General features: G+C 33.9%; 1 protein-coding gene across 1 annotated transcript in view; it reads left to right on the top strand.

Moving 5' to 3' along the window:
* EPHA3 (EPH receptor A3) overlaps positions 1 to 23,404 on the top strand; it is a 339,267-nt gene that overhangs the window by 287,250 nt on the left and 28,613 nt on the right. The window contains exons 11-12 of the mRNA XM_081817250.1: positions 3,813 to 3,874; positions 5,836 to 6,045. Of these exons, the coding sequence (XP_081673376.1) occupies positions 3,813 to 3,874; positions 5,836 to 6,045 (272 nt within the window). The remainder of the gene's footprint in view (positions 1 to 3,812; positions 3,875 to 5,835; positions 6,046 to 23,404) is intronic.

Below are 23,404 nucleotides of genomic sequence, written 5' to 3'. Positions count from 1 at the left end.
ACCCCAAGATCGAGATTTGCATGCTCTACTGACTAAGCGAGCCAGGCACCCCAATAATTTTTAATATTTTAATCATTAATAAATACTTTTTATGTTTGAATGAAAATATTTCAATCTAAAGCCAACATTTATTTGATAACTGCAAGAAAAATCTCTATGTATGGCTATATATTTATTACATTTTCCTGCCCTTCTTCTTATAGAAAATGTGATTAGGAAGGCTGTGGTGAAATACATAATATTGAACCTGGAATTCTTATATATTCTGAATCACAATCCTTGTGTCATCAAACAGTGGTTCAAAGATTAATAATATATCTGAACCACTGGGGATAGTTGGGGAAATGAAGTGATTGTAACAGACTGAGTCGCTTCCCTTAACCCTTTAGTTATGAAAGATCATAATTTTATTTATGCTCATGAATCAGCTTAGGAACAAAAGCAAAATTCCACTGCGCATTTTGTTTTGCTCATTTTTGTTGGAGTTTCATTTCAGCCAGTCATCCAACAATAATTTTATTGAGTTTAGTACAGATAGATGTATTTTAGGATTTCTGAGGGCAGCAAATGATATAGGCCCTTGAAAAAGCTGAGAATGTCACTTCTAAATCAAAATACATATGAGAGAGCACGCAATCTTGATAGAAACACATTGCATCCATGGGCAGATGAACTGATATTTTATAAATAATTTCCAGCTACATTTAATACATGTTAGAACTAGTTCTCACCACTATTGCAGAGAGTTTCTTTTCCTTTAGCCCTATTTATTATAATCAAAAGCACAAGGAAGCTAAGGTAGAATAGAAACTTAGACGCTAAAAAAATAAAACTTAAAAATTAAGGCTTTCCAAGGTAGAATATTTGTGATTCTGTTTATTTTTTGTCTGTACTTTTGGGTTTGCTGAATCTTTGAACTTAATGTAAAGCATATTTTCAGACTTGCCCATCTTAACTGATGTGTTTACAAATACCTAAATTTTAGAGCTAAATGTAGCCTGATCTGATTTCTGAATGGTCATGGGACTTTGGCTTAATTGACTGGTTTGATTTTTCAGCTACTTTTATTTCCCTTGCCAAACATTCCGCTAGACAGGCTAACAAGAAACTAAATGGTCATAAGGCTGGGAGCCAGAAGGAAACGAGTGATAAGCAAAGATCTGGGTAGTACAAAAACTCGGTAACTGGCCACTGTAATTGAGAGTTGGCTGTGTGAGACAGAATACATGTGACTACACTTAATGGATGCATTGGATTTTGCTAGCCTATTATTCTTCATAGAATGGTATTAAGGCAAGAACATAGAAAATTATAGTGATTTATAGAGAACATGCATATGAAGGATTTCATTCGTTCATTCATTCATTCATTCATTCATTCATTTGTTCACTCATCCCTTCTTTTAATTTCAGATCAGTCTCTGGGACCAGTTTTTAGGCATTGGATTGATCAGTTCAAGAGAGATAGAAGTTTTCAGGGAAATGTTGAATCTTCCCTTTCTTCCTGAATATTGTTAAATCAAAGCTTAATTAGAATTTTGAAGAAGCAACTTCTAGAGGCTTAAGCTTTTGGCTAAATGACTTTTTAGACATTACCAGATTAACTAGATATATATGATGTGTTACCCAAAATATATAACTAAATCAGTACCTTATTGGAAAATAGATTGGTATATCGATAGTTACATATATAAAAATTATCTGAAAATTATAGAATTTAAATAATTTTTCTTACCTTTTAATAAATAAGACCTATAGCTTGGGATACATACAAATACTAAATATAGCAAGTATAACCTTCATAGTATCAAGCCATATAATTTGTAACTAGTGTGAATTAAGAGTTTTTACCTATGAAAGGAAAAAGCAAGCAAAGAAAGCTATTTTCTTTTTTTTTTTTAGTTTTATTTATCTGTTTGAGAGAGAGAGAGTGTGCACAAACTGGGGGGGCAGGGGGCAGAGGGAGAGGGAGAAGCAGGCTCCCTGTTCAGCAGGGAGACCTACATGGGTCTCGATCCCAGGACCATGAGATCATGACCTGAGCCAAAGGCAGATGCTTAACTGACTGAGCCACCCAGGCACCCCAGAAAGCTATTTTCTATCATCAGAATGTCAAACAAACCTTCATGATATAGAAGGAACATATGAGGAAAACTTAAATGTGTGCTACAATGAGGGGTGCATCGATGTTTTTTAAAAAGCCATTTGAACGAGGTCTTTCAGCAGTGCTCAGTCAAGACTGGATTCAGGTCCTCTGGACATGGAAGACAAGTGATTTTCCTTCTGTTTGTAACATGATGGAATTATATTTAAAACAATAGTATAGCAGAAATAAAGGAAGAGAATTATAGTGTAGTAATAGTGTAGGTTTTAAAATCAGAGACAGCTGTGTTGGGGATCTGCTGGAGAACTAACTAATTGTGTGACCTCAGCAGGTTTCTTAAATCTACAATGCTTTCGGTTGAGGACATCATAAAATGGGAATAATACATTACTAAAGCACAACATGATGTGAGGATGAAGTAGTGTAATGTATGTATGTAATATACACGTATAAATATATAATGTTACATAATTCTAATTATGCAAAAAACTTACTCGTGTTTTCTGTATATCAAAAATATCCATTTTCCATATTTCTTTTTCTTTTTGAATTGTTCATTTTGCATTACTTATTTTCCAAGTTGTTATCATAATGTTATATTTTCAACTTTGCTCACATGTAACAATTATCTGTAATTATCATGTAACAATTAAACTGTGACAATTATCTAAAATGCTACAGACCTCAGAGTTGTCATTTCAATTCAGAATAATCCATGGAATTGACACCCAAAAATTGCCTGAATCATTACATAGTTGAACATTTATTCTATTTGTAAATATATATATCAGCATACTCAACACTCTCGTATCTAATGCTTTTTCATATTTTAAATGTTTCCCTCAGTATAAATTTCCAAAAGTAACAGCATAGTGCATTCAGTTTGCTGCTCTTGGCTTTATTATTTATTAGCTATATGACATTGAGTAAGTTAATTACCTTCTACATATCTCAGTTTTCTCATGTGTAAAGTGGAAGTGATAATAACAAGTTATCATATATAGAATAATTAAACCAGCATCTTGCACATAGTAAGTGCTATATAAATAAAGTTAAATGCTCATTAAACGGTTTAATGGTATTTAAGACCACATATTTCTAAAATAGTTATTATAAGTTACTGCCAACAGCTATTTTAATTTTATTTTCCTTTTAAACATGGATTTTATATTTCTAATGTGTTAATTGAATACAGATTTTTAAGAGTTATAATTATTAGTCTTGTTTTATGAAATTCACAAATAGAATCATGAAGATGGGGACTTTGATTTACTTGCTCTGACTAACCAGCGTAAAAAGGAACACCTAGTACATAGCTCTATAAATATCTGTAGAAAGTATGAATGATTGTGGAAATCCTGGCTCTATCTTGGGCTGGAAGGCAGAAATACCTGATTTTGTAGATCAGCTAGGATGCAATTAAAGGGAAGAAAGGGGGCATATTTTATGTTCACAGAAAGCCATTCCAAATAAGCCAATTTGGATACTATAGGTTGTAGGCCCTTGTTCTGCAAACGAATCTTCTTCAATTTTTTTTGGTTTTATTTTCTATTGAATTTTTTTGAAACATTGCAAAATTGGGGAGACAGGGAAAGTTTTACATTTTTTAATTCATCACTGTATCAAAGTGTATTGTACGTATTCATGATATGATATTTGTTGAACTCTGCTGATGATCATGTTTAATTTATTCTTTACCCTATATCCAGGTAAACCAGTTATGATTGTCACAGAATACATGGAGAATGGTTCCTTGGACAGTTTCTTACGTGTAAGTAGAAGATTTTATATATATTAATATATCTCTTATCCCTATCTATATCTCTTATCCCTCTACCTATACATATATATGCATAAATATGGAATGAATTGCTAAAAATGTTAGAGGCAATTAGATAACAAAGTTTAAAGTAAAACTGAAATTTGGAGGGGGGGTACTAAATAGTAAGAGGAAGACTAAAATTGCATCTTTATCTTGCAGCATCCAAAGTTAATGATTTATATTTTTTTTATTTTATTATGTTATGTTAATCACCATATATTACATCATTAGTTTTTGATGTAGTGTTTCATGATTCATTGTTTGCGTATAACAACCAGTGCTCTGTTCAGTACATGCCCTCTTTAATACCCATCATCAGGCTAACCCATCCCCCCATCCCCTTCCCCTCTAGAACCCTCAGTTTTTTTCTCAGAGTCCATAGTCTCTCATGGTTCATCTCCTCCTCCGATTTCCCCCCCTTCATTTTTCCCTTCCTGCTATCTTCTTTTTTTTTTTTTTTAACATATAATGTATTATTTGTTTCAGAGGTACAGGTCTGTGATTCAACAGTCTTACAAAGTTAATGGTTTATATTTTTAAAACAAATTTGTGCAATCTTCAGTCTTTTTATACTGCCAAGATTCACATTAGTTAAAATAAAAATTTTAAAAAGACCCATAAATTAAGACATAAGTAACATTGTTGTAAGACAAATATTCTCTTTTCTTCACTGAAAGTAACCTCAGAGTGCTATTAGGTAGAAGACCATCTATCTCTCACATAGAGCTTTTGTCTCAGAAAATAAGCAAGTATTATAATTTCAAAGTTTTCTCAATTCAGAGATATCATTTGGTGATATATATGCATCTATACATATTTTTTAATTTTTTCAGCAAATATTTGTTCAAAGATATGTGAAAGTTTTATGGAGAACAAGACACTGCCAATCACCAATCACTGCAAGGGATAAAAAAGACATATACTCTGTCTTTAATATGCTTGCAGTGCTATAAAATAGATATAGATAGATGATAGATAGATAGATAGATAGATAGATAGATAGATAGATAGATAGGAAGCATAGTATAATTCATTATCATGGAAGAAACTTTTAAATTTTCTATAATGAGAAGGTATTTATTTTAATATTCACGAGGCAAATACAAATTTTATCAGCAATTATTTTCCCAAACATTTCAAAAACAAATATTTTTTAAATCAGGTAATTAAAATCATTATAATAGATATTCTTTTAAATTGTTATTGTGTAGATATAACTAAACATGGAATTTTATATCTATTTATCTATATATACATTTATGCACATATGTACATCTGTATGTATCTATTTACCTATTTATCATATAAATCATATATTTGTATTTTAATCCAAGTAAATTGGAAGCTTTTCTAAATACAGATCTCTGACTTTGTGTTTTATTGTTTTCCATTTTATGACCTATAACTCAAGACTGAGTAGAAAACGAATATTCAGTAAATATTTTTGACTAATTCTGAACTATTTATTTATGGTGATAATTTAAACATTTAACATCCACCTTCTTTGAAGCAATTAATAAAACATCTGAAAAACCAGAAGGAAGAATGGACATTCAATCAAATAAATATGTAAAACTAAAATAGCCACAGGAGTCATTTCATTTTGTTGTTCTTGAATTTAAAATTTCTGAGGGGTTTGTATGTCACAAAAAGACCAGGAAAGATCTAGTTTTGAACCTGAAGTCAGAATGCTAGGACACTCCTTGTAATGAAGTATTTAGTAATGTAGCTACTGTGCTGTTTTGTTTTAGCCTTGTATCTATTTATTCACATATCTTGTTAGGCTGGAGTGCTTAGAACTAAAATGTATATAGTCAGTCTTTTTACAGTTCAGTATGTGAGATTTTAACCAAGATATATCTTTAAGGAAGAGCAACACATCTTAATTGTGTATTTGAAATACTTCTCAGAAACACGATGCCCAGTTTACAGTCATCCAGCTAGTGGGGATGCTTCGAGGGATAGCATCTGGCATGAAGTACCTCTCAGATATGGGTTATGTTCACCGGGACCTTGCTGCTCGTAACATTTTGATCAACAGTAATTTGGTGTGTAAGGTTTCTGATTTTGGACTTTCACGTGTTCTAGAGGATGATCCAGAAGCTGCTTACACAACAAGAGTAAGTCACTTTTTCTTTTTCTTTTTTTCCTTTTCAATATGTTTTTCACCTTGTGTTATGTTGACTTGCAAATAAATAGAAATCACGTCTCTCAATGTTTTGTCAATTATATCTTCCCCTGAAGGAAATGTATCCTTTAACATTAAACTACTGTTACTTCTTCTGGGAAGATAGATGATCACTGTTTATAAGGTGGGTAATGATGGTAATTCTGAAATGTCATACATCTGTTTAATGTGTCCCCCACAAATGCAGCATGGTTCTCTCATGTCTGAAGTCTTGGGATTTTTAAATTTACCCATTTTTGCATCTGATTGAGCTACCTTTAGTAAACGGATTGGATAAATTCTCAGCTCCTCCGTCCAACTAGATATAATTTTAAAGCATTTTAAAATTCTGTTTACCTAAACAACATATGCTCACGTTATAAAAATTTCAAAACAAAGCAATAAAAAGGAGAAAAGTCATCCATAATTGTGCCACCCACAGAGAACATCTGTAACTTTGTCAGTTGATACTTCCAGATTTTTTCTGCATACCTAATATACACACCTATGCATGAATACATAATTAGAATAGGATTATTCATAATATTACTGTATAACCTGTTTTTCTCTTAGCAATATACCTGTTGAATATATTTCACTGTCAATAAATAATCTTCAAGTTTTCATTTTTGTCAGTTTTATCTATTCTATTATCTGGTTGTACCATTTTTTTAAAAATCAACCTCTAATTATTGGGCAAATTATTATTATATCTAGCTTTTCTTTCATTTTTATCGTTTTATTCTATTATTCTTTAATTTTTTTCATTATGGTAAGTGTACTCTTTAATCCCCATCTCCCCACCCAGGTACCCACTTGTAACTATCAGTTTGTTCTCTATAGTGAAGAGTCTGTTTCTTGATTTGTCTCTTTCTCTCTCTCTCTTTTTGTCCTTTGATTGTTTCTTAAATTCCACATACGAGTGAGATCGAATGGTGTTTGTTTTTCTCTGACTGACTTATTTCACTTAACATTGTGCTAATTCTATACCTGTTGTTGCAAATGGCAAGATTTCATTCATTTTATGGCTTAATAATATTCCAGTGTGTGTGTGTGTGTGTGTGTGTGTGTGTGTGTGTGTGTGTGTGAGATATACCACTTCTTCCTTATCCATTCATCTATCAGTGGACATTTGGGCTGCTTCCACAGTTTGACTGTTGTAAATAATACTACAATAAACATAGCGGTGCATGTATCCTTTTGAATTAGTGTTTTGTATTTTTGGGGTAAATACCCAGTAGTATGATTACTGGATCATAGGGTAGTTCTATTTTTAATTTTTTGAGGAACCTCCATACTTTTTTCCACAGTGAATGTGCCAGTTTGCATTCCCACCAACAGTGTAAGAGGGTACCTTTTTCTCCACATCCTCGCCAACACTTGTTGTTTCTTGTGTTGTTTATTTTAGCCATTCTGACAAGTGTGAGGTGATATCTCATTGTAGTTTTGATTTGCATTTCCCTAATGATTACTGATGTTGAGCATCTTTTCATGTGTCTGGTGGCTAATTGTTTGTCTTCTTTGAAGAAATGTCTGTTCATATCTTCTGCCCATTTTTAATTATATTGTTTTTTTTTGTCTTCAGTTGTATTAGTTCTTTATATATTTTGAACACTAACCCCTTATGGGATATGTCATTTGTAAATATCTTCTGCTATTCAGTAAGTTGACTTTTAGTTTTGTTAATTGTTTTCTTTGTTGTGCAGAAACTTTTTATTTTGATGAAGTCTCAACAGTTTATTTTTGCTTTTATTTCTCATCTCAGGAGACATATCTAGAAAAATGTTGCTAAGGCTGATGTCAGAGAGATTACTGCCTGTGGTCCCTTAAAGGATTTTTATGATTCCAGGTCTTACATTTAGGTCTTTAATCCATCTTGAGTTTATTTTTGTGTATGATGAACGAATGTTATTCAGTTTCATTCTTTTGCACGTGGCTGTACAGTTTTCCCAACACCATTTGTTGAAGAGACTGTCATTTTTCTATTTATATTCATTCTCCTTTTCGAAGATTGATTGACCATATGATTGTGGGTTTATTTCTGGGTTTTCTGTTCTGTTCCATTGATCTATATGTCTATTTTTATACCAGTACCATATCATTTTAATTACTACTGCTTTGTAATATAACTCAACATCTGGAATTGTAATACCTCCATTTTTTTTCACGATTGTTTTGACTATTTGGGGTCTTTTGTGGTTCCATACAAATTTTAGGATTTTTTGTTCTAGTTCTGTGAAAAATGCTGTTGGTATTTTGATAGGCATTGCATTAAATGTGTAGATTGCTTTGGGTAGTATGGACATTTTAACAGTATTTGTTCTTTCAGTTCATGAGCATAGAATGTCTTTCATTTCTTTACATCATCTTGAATTTCTTTCATCAGTGTTTTATAGATTTCAGAGCACAGGTCTTCCACCTCTCTGGTTAAGTTTATTCCTGAATATTTTATTGTTTTTGGTGCAATTGTAAATGGGATTGTTTTCTTAATTTCTCTTTCTGCTGTTTCATTACTGGTATATAGAAATACAACACCTTTCTGTACATTGATTTTGCATCCTGTGACTTTACTGAATTCATTTATCAGTTCTAGTAGTTTTTTGGTGGAGTCTTTTGGGTTTTCTATATATAGTCCCCTGCCATCTGCAAATAGTGAGAGTTTACTTCTTCCTTATTTGGATGTCTTTTATTTCTTTATGTTGTGTAATTGCTTCTGATACTATGTTCAATTAAAGTGGTAAGAGTGGACATCCTGGTCTACTATTTCCTGACCTTAGGAGAAAAGCTCTCAGTTTTTCACCATTAAGTATGCTGTTGGCTGTGGGTTTTCCATATTAGGTTTTTGTTATGTTGAGGTATGTTCTCTCCAAACCTACTTTGCAGAGGGTTTTTATTATGCATAGATGTTGTACTTCGTCAAATGATAGCTTTTCAATATTTGATGCAAATGTGTAAATGATCCATTTGCATTCATTATTGTATGACTGATAATTTCCCTATGATATAACCCTAAAAGTGGATTTGCTGTGTCAAAAGTGGATTTCCTGTGCCCATTTTACGAGCACACTTAAGTATATACTGATAAAAATAGATATTATCGTTTTTTTGTGTTTGTTAGTTTTGAGAATTGTATCTAGTTGTTTTAATTTGTATTAATTTTTTTAAAGATTTTATTTATTTATTTGAGAGAGAGAATGAGATAGAGAGAGCATGAGAGGGGGGAGGGTCAGAGGGAGAAGCAGACTCCCTGCCGAGCAGGGAGCCCAATGCGGGACTCGATCCCGGGACTCCAGGATCATGACCTGAGCCGAAGGCAGTCGCTTAACCAACTGAGCCACCCAGGCGTTCCCTAATTTGTATTAATTTGATTCAAAATGCATTTGATTATTTCTTCATATATTTATTGGCAGATTCCTTTGAAAAGACATTTCTTTATAGAATTCTTTTTTCATGGCAGGCAATTTTAGAAAATAAAGATATAATGATCATTTTTAATGATACTACTAAAGGTAACCAATTGTAATTACCAATTATGTATATAGTTACAAAATGGGATCATATTATATGTACTGATATATAAAATGATATTCACTTATCAATCCAGTATTTTCTTCTTATACAAACTCAGTGTTTTTTTGTAATCTATTTTAACTTAAAATATAAAATGTAGAATTTTCTAAATGATAAATTTTAACAATATCATTAAATAATGTATCATACTCCACTTTATTCATATACAATACTTATCCAATGCACTATTAGGCAAATTCCAAAGTTTTGATATTCTTTTTTTTTAAAGATTTTATTTATTTAATTGACAGAGAGAGAGACAGCAAGAGAGGGAACACAAGCAGGGGGAGTGGGAGAGGGAAAAGCAAGCTTCCTGCAGAGTAGGGAGCCCTATGCGGGGCTCAATCCCAGGACCCTGGGATCATGACCTGAGCCAAAGGCAGACGCTTAACGACTGAGCCACCCAGGCGTCCTTCTTCATGTTTCTTAAAGGTTATTACTGGTTCGCCTGGGTGGCTTAGTCAGTTAAGCATCTGCCTTCAGCTTAGGTCATGATCCCAGGGTCCTGGGATGGAGTCCTGCATCAGGCTCCCTGCTCAGTGGGGAGCCTTCTCTCTCTGCTCCCCCTGCTGTGCTTATTCTCTCTCTCTCTTTCTCTCTCTATGTCAAATAAATACAATCTTTAAAAAAATAAAAGGTTATTATTAATTAAAAAAACTCATTCTTTCTAAAATTATCAATTTCAACAATTCTATTATCAATGACCAAGTGTGTCACATGGCATCTATCTCACATTCTGAAAAAGAGCCCAATTTGCCAGACTGAGTTTCATCTACAAATAAAGCCACAGAAATAGAACCAGAAATTCAGAAGCACAGTGTCCCAGAGATATTCCTAGATGAGTTGATATAGGAGTTGGAACTCTCCTGATGCCTCTATAAGTTACACTCTTGTTTACATTTCCCATTTTCTTTTTTTTTTTTTTTCAATTTTTTTTTTTATTCTTATGTTAATCCCCATACATTACATCATTAGTTCTAGATGAAGTGTTCCATGATTCATTGTTTGTGCACAACACCCAGTGCTCCATGCAGAACGTGCCCTCCTCAATACCCACCACCAGGCCAACCCATCCTCCCACCCCCCTCCCCTCTAGAACCCTCAGTTTGTTTTGCATTTCCCATTTTCAACCAGATTCTGTAGTGGATTCACTGTTTGTACATCTAAGTATTTCTTAAAATGTGTCCTGCACAAAAATGTTGCTGTTCTTGGGACTACAGTTCACTAGGTTAAGACCAAGACAAATAAAATAAAATTTTATATCTAACACCTAGTTGAATTAAATTCATAACAGTGACCTTGACTGTAATAAGCTCTGAAAACTTGAAGAAATTGCAAAACATGGGTAAATATGTGGATAGTGCTTTTTAGTGTCTCTTTTGTTCCTTCTCTGATCTCCAGAAAAATTAGCCAACATTCTGTAGCAAAGCTTCATTTTTATGACCATAAATTATCATCCCAGGAGACAACATATGCAACAGATGATAATATATTTATAGTTTTGAAGAATGTTTTTTTATTCTGCTCACTGCTACTCTGTATTCTAAAGATATCCTTCATAACCTTTTGCTACTATTGAGCTTTTAACACACTGTACAGAAAGTATCATTCTTGTAGGCATTGTCCTTGTTATTATAACAATCACTATATGAAAATACTTCCAGTTTTAATAAAAAGTACTTGATTAAAAGACCTTTATTTGATATATTAGATTTCTGGTAATTTAGGTTCTGTGCCATATCCCATTTTTAAACCAGAGCATTTTTTTTTCAATATTAGTTTTGATTTCTAGGATACTCTAAGGAATGATTTTTCTTGTAGGAACTTGGAAGATTCATCCAAATCTGGATCATCTGCTCTCTGGAGAATATGGGTTAACTTGGGTTAACTTTCATAGTTTTATTTGTACTGATTGTTACTTCGTAAGGACCAAGGGGTACAGAAGACCATTTCTTGACTCTAGTAGAAAAAAAAAAATGGTGCTCTGTCAAAATTCCTCATTATCATTTGTGAAATAAAAATGTGGCAGGCTCTCTGCATTTTTTATTCTCAGAAGATTCTTAAAAACTACACCAACAAAATGGCTCACTAACTGCCAATAAATAGCTGTTTAGAATTATTCAATGTTCATTCTTGTATTTTCTCAAAACCTCTCAAAATATCTGTGAGGGTCCTAACTTCTTTCTGAGAAGCTGTAATTTGCATCTGCATTTCCAGAATAATGTAGAAATCTTTAATTTAATCTCCTGTAATAATCCTTGTTTGGTACAACAATTTTATAATTTACCCTAAACTATGAGGTATGGTTTAAAATAATAGGGCTGCTATTTTGTTTCTTAAACAAAAACACTGGAACAATTAAATGAGTGTTGCCATACTAATTCTTGGGAATTTGTACTTATTATAGGAACACTGCTATTGTACAGAATGTTTTGGGAAATCCTCTTTTGAAATTATCTTTAAAATTGGATTGTGATATCATCGCTCAAAGTTATTTAAGCATATAGTATTTTAGGAAACATATTTGCCTGAGATAAAAATCTCTGGTCTCAAAAATAGTTAATAAATAAGAAAAGAAATACATTGTTATATAATAAAGTCTAGGTGGTTGTTTTTTTTAACCAAACCAGTATTTTTCAGCTTAGACCTCCACTTTCTTTATTTGATTAAACATCCTATAAATTATGATTACTTCAGAAAAACAAGTTCACCATTTCAAAGAGCCTGCCACAGCATTTTTGTTGGATAAACACATTCTGGTGAATCTGCTTTAAAAAGCTAGTCACATGACTTTAGTCACACTTAACACATATCACGTAGAGTCACTTGGATTCAAAAATTAGCATTCAGTGCCTCAATGCACTAAGCCGGTTCCCCAATTGCTCCTCAGAAAGTTCCTCTTAGGTAGAGGGTAACTGCACTAAGGAATCATGAGAGGCGTTTGATTCAATGCCACTGAATGAATACGGGATGTTTGCTGATCTCATTTTAAAAACATTGTGATCGACAGGCAAGGTAGAAGAGTGGAACGGAATTTATATCAACTAATTCTGTATGTATTTTTTTTAACTGGAGGGAACACCTGAGGAGTGGAGGAAACGCTGAGCCTTGAAACTTGGAACAACTTATCAGACGTTTTCCCATGCCGCTTTAATACTGTCTTAAGTGTATCACAGGTTTTCCTGCCTTATGTCCCAACAGGATTCCTTGAGATGAGAGGGTCAGCTCAGATCATAATATACACTTTTGTATGTTTTCTCTTTTTTATCAGGGTATTAAGTAGGAAACCAGAATTTTTTTCATTACTCACTTATAGTTATTTCTTCTCATTTCTCACTACTGAGTTATGTGGAAATTCCAAACATTGACACTTTCCATTATACGATGTGATTATGCATCCTGTAACCTTTGTAAAATTCCACTGTATACATGGGATTCGAGAGTAAGAAGGGTGTAGTGTTTTAGCATTATTATGAAAATCGTTCAATCTTGTGGACCCTCTGAAATGTTCTTGGGGTCACCCAGCAATGCATGGATGACACTTTGAGAACCACTGTTATAGGTACTATGTCAGGAAAATGCACCTTAAAAACTAACTGAATATTTTAGTTTTATCAAGTGATATAAAGTCTTGACTTATAGTATTATATGATATAGCATGTTTTGAAGAAAGTCCTGGAATGTATAACAGCAGCTGCATACAAAAGCCTGCAAATCATCTTGAAAGGCTTTGGAGTTTATTTGGGATGGAGCAGTTAGCTCTGCAAAATTAAACCATCAGAAACTTTTTGTTGTTGAGAAAAACAAACAAAAAATGAATTGCCTCTCTTTGGTTTCCCATCATATGAATTCAGAGCACAGTTATGGCATGTTGCTTATTTATTTTATTTTATTTTTTTTGCACTGAACTACCAATTTATTTCATTTTAAGAGAACCATGGAATTATTGGTGAAAACTGTTTACCACTAAATTATTTTTTAGTCTTTTTCCTTACAAAATTTCATTTTAAATGGTTAACATTTTTCATGTGCATGCACGCATCTATGCATATGAGCATTCTTATATTCATATGTTCAAATAGATGGGATCCAAAATTCCACCACGATGGTGCTCAGTTTACTGTTTAACAAAACCAAGTTAGAGAAAATATAGGCTTTTATCTAATTTATATGTTGTACTGTATAAAGTCAATCCAATTCTCAAGCCCCAAATTCATTTTAGAGATATAATTACCACATAAACCAATTTGGGAAATTTGAGAGAGCCAGATGATTTGTTTTTGGTTATATTCTTCATTTTTCATTTTTTTTTAAAATTTCTGTCCTGAAGACACATACTGAGTCGTTAGAAGTTAGATTTTTTTTAAAGATTTTATTTCTTTATTTGAGAGAGAAAGAGAGCAGGGAGAGCATCAGGCAGAAGGAGAAACAGGCTCCCAGCTGAGCAGGGATACCCTCCTCCCATGCAGGACTCCATGCTGGACCCAGGACCCTGGGATCATGACCTGAGCTAAAGGCAGACACTTAACGACTGAACCACCCAGGCGCCCCTGTAGTTAGATTTTTATATTGGATAAGAAGTTTCTCCCTTTCGTTACATTTATAGCCCATTAACATCTATTTAATTTTTAGAAGATAAAAGCAAATGAAACGTTATCATAGGCATTGCGTGTTAAGCGAAGGAGAAAGAAATCTCATTTTACATAATAATTTATTTGATTTTTTTCTCTGTAATTCTGCCAACTTGATGCCAGAAATATTCTACTACAGTTATTTTACTTAATTTCATTTGCAAGATAAGAAAGGGAAAAAAAAGTGGCTAATGCAAGTAGTTAAAAGCTAAGCAGTTAAATGCTTCTTTTCAGGATAACTCCATTCTAAGGACACAAATAATAGAAAACATGAGCCTTTATTCTGTAGTCAAGGACTAAAAACTACAAATACCAAGAACCAGAGTGATATAAAAAGAAAATTATATTATTTTGATAAGTAATATATATCATATATCCTTTACACATGAATGAAAAAAAAGTAACACATAAATATCTAATCAGAGGCCTTCATATATTTTAAGCTTTGAATCAAAATAAATAATGTCAATCATGAATTTATTCCCTACTCTCTTAGGATCAGTATGGATAGGCCTTATATAGCTTCACAAAGTAAAGCCATATATTCAAAAATCAGAAAATGCTAGAAGACTTCGTAATCTCAGTTGTCAACATTGCATCAATATTTAATGAGAGATCTAGTACTTATTAGTCACCCAATTCAGAGAGATAGATATCATAAACATTTTTTTTAAGATTGTTTATTTTATTTTTTGACAGAGAGAGACAGTGAGAGAGGGGACACAAGCGGGGGGAGTGGGAGAAGGAGAAGCAGGCTTCCCGCTGAGCAGGGAGCCCGATGTGGGGCTCGATCCCAGGACCCCGGGATCATGACCTGAGCCTAAGGCAGACGCTTAACGACTGAGCCACCAGGTGCCCCGATACCATAAACATTTTAACGCGTAAAAATAATCTATCCAGATTTATGTGGGGGAAAAATCACAGCTATAGTTTTGGAGTGGACTATAGTAGTATGGAGGTTGTATGTAAAATATTACACAGTCTCTAGCAGGAACGATTTTCTCTAAAGTGCATGATTCATTCATTCAACATTTGAGTGCCTATGATGTACCCGGCACTGTTCTAGGGTGGTAAATAAAACAAAGCCCTGACCTTATGAGTTTACATTCTAGTGTGGGAATTCAAGTAATAACCAAGCAAGTGAAGGTATAGCAAGGCAGAGAAGTAAGATGAAGAATGTGGGTAGTGGGGGAGGGTGTTATTTCAGTGAGGAAGATTAAGAGAGTTTCCCTGATAAAATGATGTTAGAGTAGTGAAATGGTGAGAGTGGAGGAACAAATAATATAAGCATCAAAGTTAATTAACCAGGTTTATTTTGCCTTAACTATCTTTTCAATTTAATAAATTAATTGTAATCATTGTTCTGATTCCAACAGGCTCACTTTGCAAGAAGACAAATTAAATAGATTAATGATTTAACTCAGACTAAACATCAGGCTCATAGTGACTGGTCTAGGCTGTAGTGCTGGCAAGCCTGGAAGCTTAGTAAAATCACTTTCTGATATTATTTCCAGTTCATGTGAATATCCCACATTTTCAAAAATGTGATGACACATTGCCTGAAGCTTTTCCCAGAGCCCCGAAGCCATTGACCAGCCCCAGATTCCTTTGGCATTGGGAAGTACCGCAATCTTCCTGTCCTAAGTCAGGCTTACCACTGGATGTCTGGCATGGCTGATAATTTGACTCATTTCTGTCATATGTCATGGTTCAAATACACTCCCGTGACTTTTTTCCTTTTTCATTTGCTGGCCACTGTTCTGGAATTGCCCCCTAGTTCAAGCTGTTGTTTACTAAACATAAACCTGTAAGGGAACTGTTGCTGTGATGTCCAGCCAGAACTGTCTTTTTGGATATGTAGGAGATTCTCAACCTATCATTTCATCTTTCCTTATTTCCCAATCATCAATATTAAAGAAATCAAGCTTACTCAAGTTTTGCACTTTTTTAGTTACTTACTAGAATGAACCTAATATCTCTATTTCTATCATTTTTGTCGCAATTACATACTGAATAGATCTTTCTGATTTATTTATCTATAACACTGCTTCTTTGGAAAACTGTGTTCAGAGTGCTAAAAATACACACTTTCAAATGAAATTCTTTAATCATTAAAGAAAATTAGGGTTGAGTATGTATAAAACACAAAAGTTTAACATTTAAAAACCTCACCAAACTCTGAAATATCTTCAGCCTTATCTGTAAATGTTTGCATTGTTTTTGTTGAAGATAGACATTATACATCAAATGACCTAATTTGAAACTAACAGAAAGTAACAGAAAAGTTATTTATTTGTATTGCATTACCTGGGCAGCGATAGAGAAACTTAGAATGCAGGTGAAGATTTTCCTGTATTTTAAGAAATTCTTAAGCATTTCACATAATGTTGAAACGTTTCAAAAGTTCAAGGGATAGGCTTTTGCTACCTAAGAGATCATCCATCTCTGATCTCTGGTGGCAATCAACATCTGCTGGAACAATTCTCTCAATGGCTTTTAGATTTGAACTACTGAGGATTAGAACAGATGCTTCCCCTGGGATTCTTCCTGGCTTGCCCTTCACCTTGTTGTCTACTGTTGTCTACAGTGAATGAAGGTTAGTCCTTGATAATAGATAGATGCTAAATCCTAGAGTCAAATGATTTATCTCTATGGTTCCACTTTTAACCTGAGAAGCCAATATTTGCCTCCAGGTTAAACACTCAATTACTTAGGGTTTACTAAGATAAACTCTCCAAAGTCCTTTGTCACTCTAAGTATGACCTGACAGAGCTCACGGGCAGGCAATGTGAACTGTGGATCAGCAAAGCATTTACAAAATCAACAGGGAGAGATTTGTATATATAATTAGAGAAAAATTGGGGCAGATATGAGATATTATGCCTTAATGTCCAGAGAGTTTAGCAATTATACTCCCTTTCTTTAGAAATCATGACTTGGAGCCCCCCAACACATAGTGAAAGAGCTGACTTTAGTTGAGTGCCTAAGAAATTCAGGATTTTAGCCAAATGTCTTATTTGAACTGTCTAAATTCATTAAGCTTAGAGAACTGAATTGCAGGATCTTTTGAGAATAGGTTTACTCCAACTGCTATTTCTGGACAAAGCGAACAAGGTTTTGGACTACTTCAACTGATCCTGGCTTTGAGTGTAGCAATTATGTAATGCCTCTGCCCAGAGACTCTAGTATCTTTACTTGCAACATTTTATTCTTCTTTTTTAAATTTTCTGTAAGAATTCTATAGGAGTAAAGCCAGATATGACATAAAATAGGTAAGTAGATCCAAACTTAGGATAATCTTTAAGAGTCCAAAATAATGAACATCAAAAACGTCAGCATCCTTGATATGCAAGTAGGTTTAAGACAGAAATTTGAAAGTTGAAAGAGCTAAGGTTCATAGGTCAGCACAGCTATTAGAGATATTCCCCATGATCTTCAGTTGACGAATGACAAGATAGCTGCACAGAGAAGTTAAACTTGGCTAAATTAAACAGTATGCTAAAATTAGACCAAAAACCAAGACTCTCGGTTTCTGCTAAACTTAAGAATGCAAATGGTTTGAGTGACTATAAATTCCCCTGAGCCCCAATTACTGAGCTATACATAGATGAGATAGAACTGAGAGGAACTGATCCTAGGTTTGCCACTTTAAATATAGGGAGCAAGCATTAACTTCTGATTCTGTTATGGAGGTCCCTCTGCAATTGAGGTTTTAGACATACTCTATATGCTGTGATTCTGAGCTTCCTCCAGGCAATTGGAGACTTTTCTCAAATACATAAATGTCTGGAGAGCTTACATGTGGATATAGAGACCACCTTAAGTAAATGCATTCATTTTACAATGTATTTGTATATTGTAAAGAGTACATCTTCATAAATCATCTTTATAGTAACTAGCTGTGCTTTAGAGGACTCTAAGTGCCTAGTAGCATTTTATCAACCATCTTGAAATTGTCAACTGATTTCAGAATTTTAGCTCATTAATAATGGTTGTACTTGAATAGTTTTACTGTGACAGGAAAGTATGCCAAATGATGACTCTAAATCTTTGGGTAGCCCATTGAAGGATGTGTTTGGCAGTTAATTGAAAAGCATCTAAAATTTCAAAATGTCTCCCACATATATAACTGAGAAAGCAATTTCTGAAAAACAACAAAGAAGTCAAACAATAGAAGCCTGAATTTATTGGGGTGGGGACTAGGGGGAAAAGGGGAATTATTGTGATCAATCAGGAGAAGTATGAATAAATTCTACAATGGATGACTTGTAGGAAATTTAGTGAGTCAGAGTCTTATAGATTCATTTGATTTTATTTTGATAGTCTCAGATCTACAGATGCTCAATTTGAAGGCAGACAGCCTTACTCTGAAGTAAGACTTTATTAAAATGTGGGGGTTCTTCTTTCACCCATATTTCAGAACCAAATTGGACCCTCAAGAACTTGTAATCCAGTGTCTCATTATGTCAATGACATTTACATTTTTGTAGCCATAGATAGTGTTCGATCTGGGAGTAAAAAACTTGTTTCTTACTAAACTCTTTGGTCATAGATACCTCTGTTTGATAAAGAAATTGGTGCTTAATTAAAGTTTCATTAGCAATAGGGAGTTATCCCCTTTTCAAAAAAGAAAAAAAAGAAAGGAAGAAAGTTAAGAATAAAGGAGAAAATAAAATAAAATAATAAAAAAGCATAAAAACATAAAAAAATTAAAAATAGAAGGAAACATCTCAAAGGGATACTGTTATATTTACTAAAACCCAGTATCAAAATTAGCTCTGAGGAACTAGGATTTTACTTGACTAGAACAGAAATAAAAATATCCAGAGAAAGGATGTGAATAGTAAGGGAAAAAAAAGAAAAAAAAGAAAAAGTTAATTCCACTTAGTCTACATAAAATCCCAGATAAATCCTGGAGCTCGTCTGAATTATTTTCCCTTGCTAAGTAAAGCTTGTCATACACCATCTAAAGCAGTAGTTTTCAGGTAAGGATAATTTTGCTCCTAGGGGATATTTGGCATTGTCTGGAGACATTTTTGGCTGTCACAAATGGAGGCATGCTAATGTTATCTAGTGGATAAAGGCCAGGGATGCTATTAAACATCTTACGATGCACAGGACAGCCCCCACAACAAATCGTTAATCTGCTTTAAAATGTCAGTGGTGCTACTGTAAAGAGAGCTTGTTCTGAAATTACCCAACATGTGTAAATAATGTGTAAAAAATGGGAATGAAGATCAAATGTCCCTCTCAGGTACTTTATAATTTCTCCTATACATACTGGACCATAAGTTGCATGGGGCAATGTAGACTACATTGCCATTTGTGGAAAAAAAAAAAAATGCAGCAGACTAGCCATCTGCCACCAGGCCTGGCATGATGAACTTGGGGATATTTCACAAACAGAATGCAATGAATAGTATGACTTTTTTTTTTAAGGTTTTATTTATTTATTTGAGAGAGAGAGAGATAGCAAGAGAGAGCACAAAGGCAGACGCTTAACCGACTGAGCCACCCCGGCTCCCCTGAATAGTATGACTTTTATTCCTGTTAATATTTTATCCTCATGTGCTCTTGATCTAACACTTAAAATTTTAATTCCTTCCCCCGGTGCTCTAAATTTTAAACATGGCCTCTTTATTTTTGATGTTTTGATTTTGTTTTATTGTCTTTGGAGTAAACTCATAAATAGACATACTTACCTCGCAGGTAAATATGTCATGTATTTTCAGTCAACGTATGAGTCTTAGCCATGCATAATTAATTTTTATGTTTAAAAATTGTACTTACCTCATCCTACAAAGGAATGGAGTAATATTCATATTCAGAGACAATATTTATTAAATTATTGGTGGTATTTTTAGGTTAGTAAAGTACCTACAATATCAATGTTGAAACAGTTGATATAGGATGCATTTTGTTTATGGAGTCAAATGAAAATCTTTATAACATTCTGCAAACTCTAAAATATTTAATCCATGCAACACCTTGTGAGATATTTTCATAATTTTATAGATACTGTAAAAACTTGATGTTCAGTAATTCTTATATTTATTACTATTATGGAAATAACAACATTGTTAAATAGCATGAGGGGAAAGAAGGCATAAGAAAATAGTATGATTTTTTAAAGCTATTATTATGTTATATATTGGCTCATTCTTAGTATTTGTGTATTCTGAAAAACTAGGTTCAATGTATTATTTTCTAAAAATGAGCTGTATTTTTAAAAATGTTCAAAATTACCAAATATCTTCAGTAAAATCTACCACTCTAAGCCCATAACATAAGTGGTTATATTCTCTCTCCACACACCTTTGGGAAACAAGCTGTTGTAAACAGGAGAGCTTGAAAGTCAGACTCCTGTTTTAAACTCTGGGCATGCAGAAATGAAGTAAGCAAGCCAATTACTACTGTGAACGTCCCAGTCTAATTATCCCAGATAATTAAAAGGTAGAAGGATCACCGAACAGGGAGTGACCAGGTTGGCCTAGAATATTCCCAAATGTTCCACCAATGACTTCGCATTTGACCAGAATGTTCGACTAAGTTTACTAGTTGCAGAAGGTAGACAGGGAAAAAGCCTCCCAAGGAAAAAGAATAGCATGTGTTTTGGAGAAAGGTAATTTAATTCAAGTCAATGAGCACTTGTTGAATGGCTACCCTACACATTTGCCAAGATATCTGAATAAGACAATTGCTCTCTGCAGTGAGCATGGGCACATGTGGATTATGCTCATTATCTTCAGATTTATAACCTATTTAGATTTTCATAGGCTAAGGATTTCAAATTATTACAAATTGTGACAAAAAAAATTATTTATGACAACAGATAGGACAAGAGCTACTACTTGCATTCATTTTGCCTGTATTGAATATATAGATTTTGAAACTATAATGTTGAATTTAAACTTTGTGATAATGTACACATTGATCCTTCCTCAAACTCTGAGATGATTTTGCCAGTTTGTGATCTCACCTTAATTAAGTGGGTACAGTGTTTATTTGTTTGTTTGTTTGTGGTTCATTTAAAGCCAGAGTGACTCCATGTTGTTTGCCAATAATGGAAAAAGAAAAATATATATAAAATTCTTCTTAGTCTGATTTATTTTTAGTAGAAATAGCAACAATTGCTAAATTTGAGTAATACCTTGTAGTTGACAATAAGCTTTCCCTCCTATGCTCATTTAATAAATTCTTTGTATCGGGGCGCCTGGGTGGCTCAGTTGGTTAAACGACTGCCTTCGGCTCAGGTCATGATCCTGGAGTCCCGGGATCGAGTCCCGCATCGGGCTCTCTGCTCAGCAAGGGGTCTGCTTCTCCCTCTGACCCTCTTCCCTCTCGTGCTCTATGTCTCTCATTCTCTCTCTCTCAAATAAATAAATAAAATCTTTAAAAATAAATAAATAAAAAATAAATAAATAAATTCTTTGTATCAATATATAAAATGTGTTAACCACTTGAAGGGAATTAGAAGAGAAGAAAGGGCAAGATATTTATTGAGCAGACTGTTAATGATCACTTTATTAGTTGATTTATGTATATTATAAAACCATTGCCAATGACAAAAATATTCCATAATCCCCAGTCATCTTTGTGTGTCTCTATTTCTATGAGTTCAGCAGACTATAACGATTACAAAACATTAGCAAGACAACACAATTCAAAATTTAAGGGATTTCTTTAAAATAATTTTTTTAAAGATTTTATTTACTTATTTGACACAGAGAGAGAGAGAGAGAGAGCACAAGCAGGGGGAGCAGCAGGCAGAGGGAGAAGCAGGCTTCCCTCTAAGCAAGGAGCCTGATGCAGAACTCGATCCCAGGACCTTGGATCATGACCTGAGCCGAAGGCAGACGCTTAATGACTGAGACATAATTTGCCAAATATTTTTCCAAACACATTTCCTTTCCTGTGGGTTTCAAACAACGTTTAAATACAATGTCCCCAGTGAAAGTAAATAGATAGCACTCAATTGGAAAATTTCTGGAAATAATTTGCTTAAATCTGTAACCATGTGCTAGCTTAGAGAACACATTACACTAGTCCCAGTCAAGTTCAGAGATGGTGTAGAGCAAAGCCCCAGTTGAAAAGATGGGCTCCCAGCAGAGATCCCTCCGATAGCATTTATGTCTGTGTCCAGAACAGCACAGGAAAGGATTCTCCTTCTAAGCTTAAACACAGGTGTGGCCCTGATTTTCCTAATGGGATCACTTTTCATTATTTCACTGTTTTCAGAAATTTTATTAAAATATTGTCAATGCTCTCCTCTGTGGAAAATAGCGATGAAGTGCGTAAGAGGAAACAACTTTAGCGTGTTCCATTTTCATCCTGGTTGAGGTCAAACACAACAAATAGGTGTCTTATTCCTGACAATCGTCAACCTAATGTTTTGTCTAGGTTCATATTTTAATGTAAATTAAGGACTTTGGCAAGATGATGTATATCTGTTCCTTATATTTCTAAATAGATACAAAGTTTTCATCAAGGAAAGGACTTCCTTTTTTTTAGTGCATTTTTTAAAAGATTTTATTTATTTATTTGCCAGAGGCGGGGGGGAGAGTAAAAGCAGGGGGAGTGGCAGGCAGAGGGAGAAGGAGGCTCCTTGCTTCGATGTGGGACTCAATCCCAGGACCCTGAGATCATGACCTGAGCCGAAGGCAGATGCTTAACCATCTGAGCCACCCAGGCACCCCTTTAGTGCATTTTTTATACTTTTAGTAATTTGGCTCTGGGCAAAGGAAAGCAAATGGCAAAGTGTCTTATCTCTGCAGCAGAGATAAGACATATAACTAGGATACTGCAGAGTATTATCTTTCCTTTGCTCTATGAATATAGCTTTGTTTGACTTCTGTTAATTCTCAGAGCTTTTTAAGAAAGAGAAAATGTGTCTAATGATTTCATTCGGCATCCTGAATAGATTTTGTTACATGTCACATGTATAATTCTGTTTTTGTCGAAATTAAGGATATTTGATATCTTGAATCCTTAAACCCAAGTGCAAATAAGTTAATTTGGGAATTGTAAAATTTTATTAGTTATTTTTAGGATTGAATGTATTGTCAGAGAAAATGGCAATATTAGACCCTCCAAATTTATTATTTATTTATT

This window comes from Leptonychotes weddellii, chromosome 1, assembly GCF_054177405.1.
Source record: "Leptonychotes weddellii isolate Sample4059 chromosome 1, ASM5417740v2, whole genome shotgun sequence".
Classification (NCBI taxonomy): domain Eukaryota; kingdom Metazoa; phylum Chordata; class Mammalia; order Carnivora; family Phocidae; genus Leptonychotes; species Leptonychotes weddellii.
The sequence above is the reverse complement of the archived record's forward strand: the minus strand, read 5'-3'. Positions and strand labels throughout refer to the sequence as shown.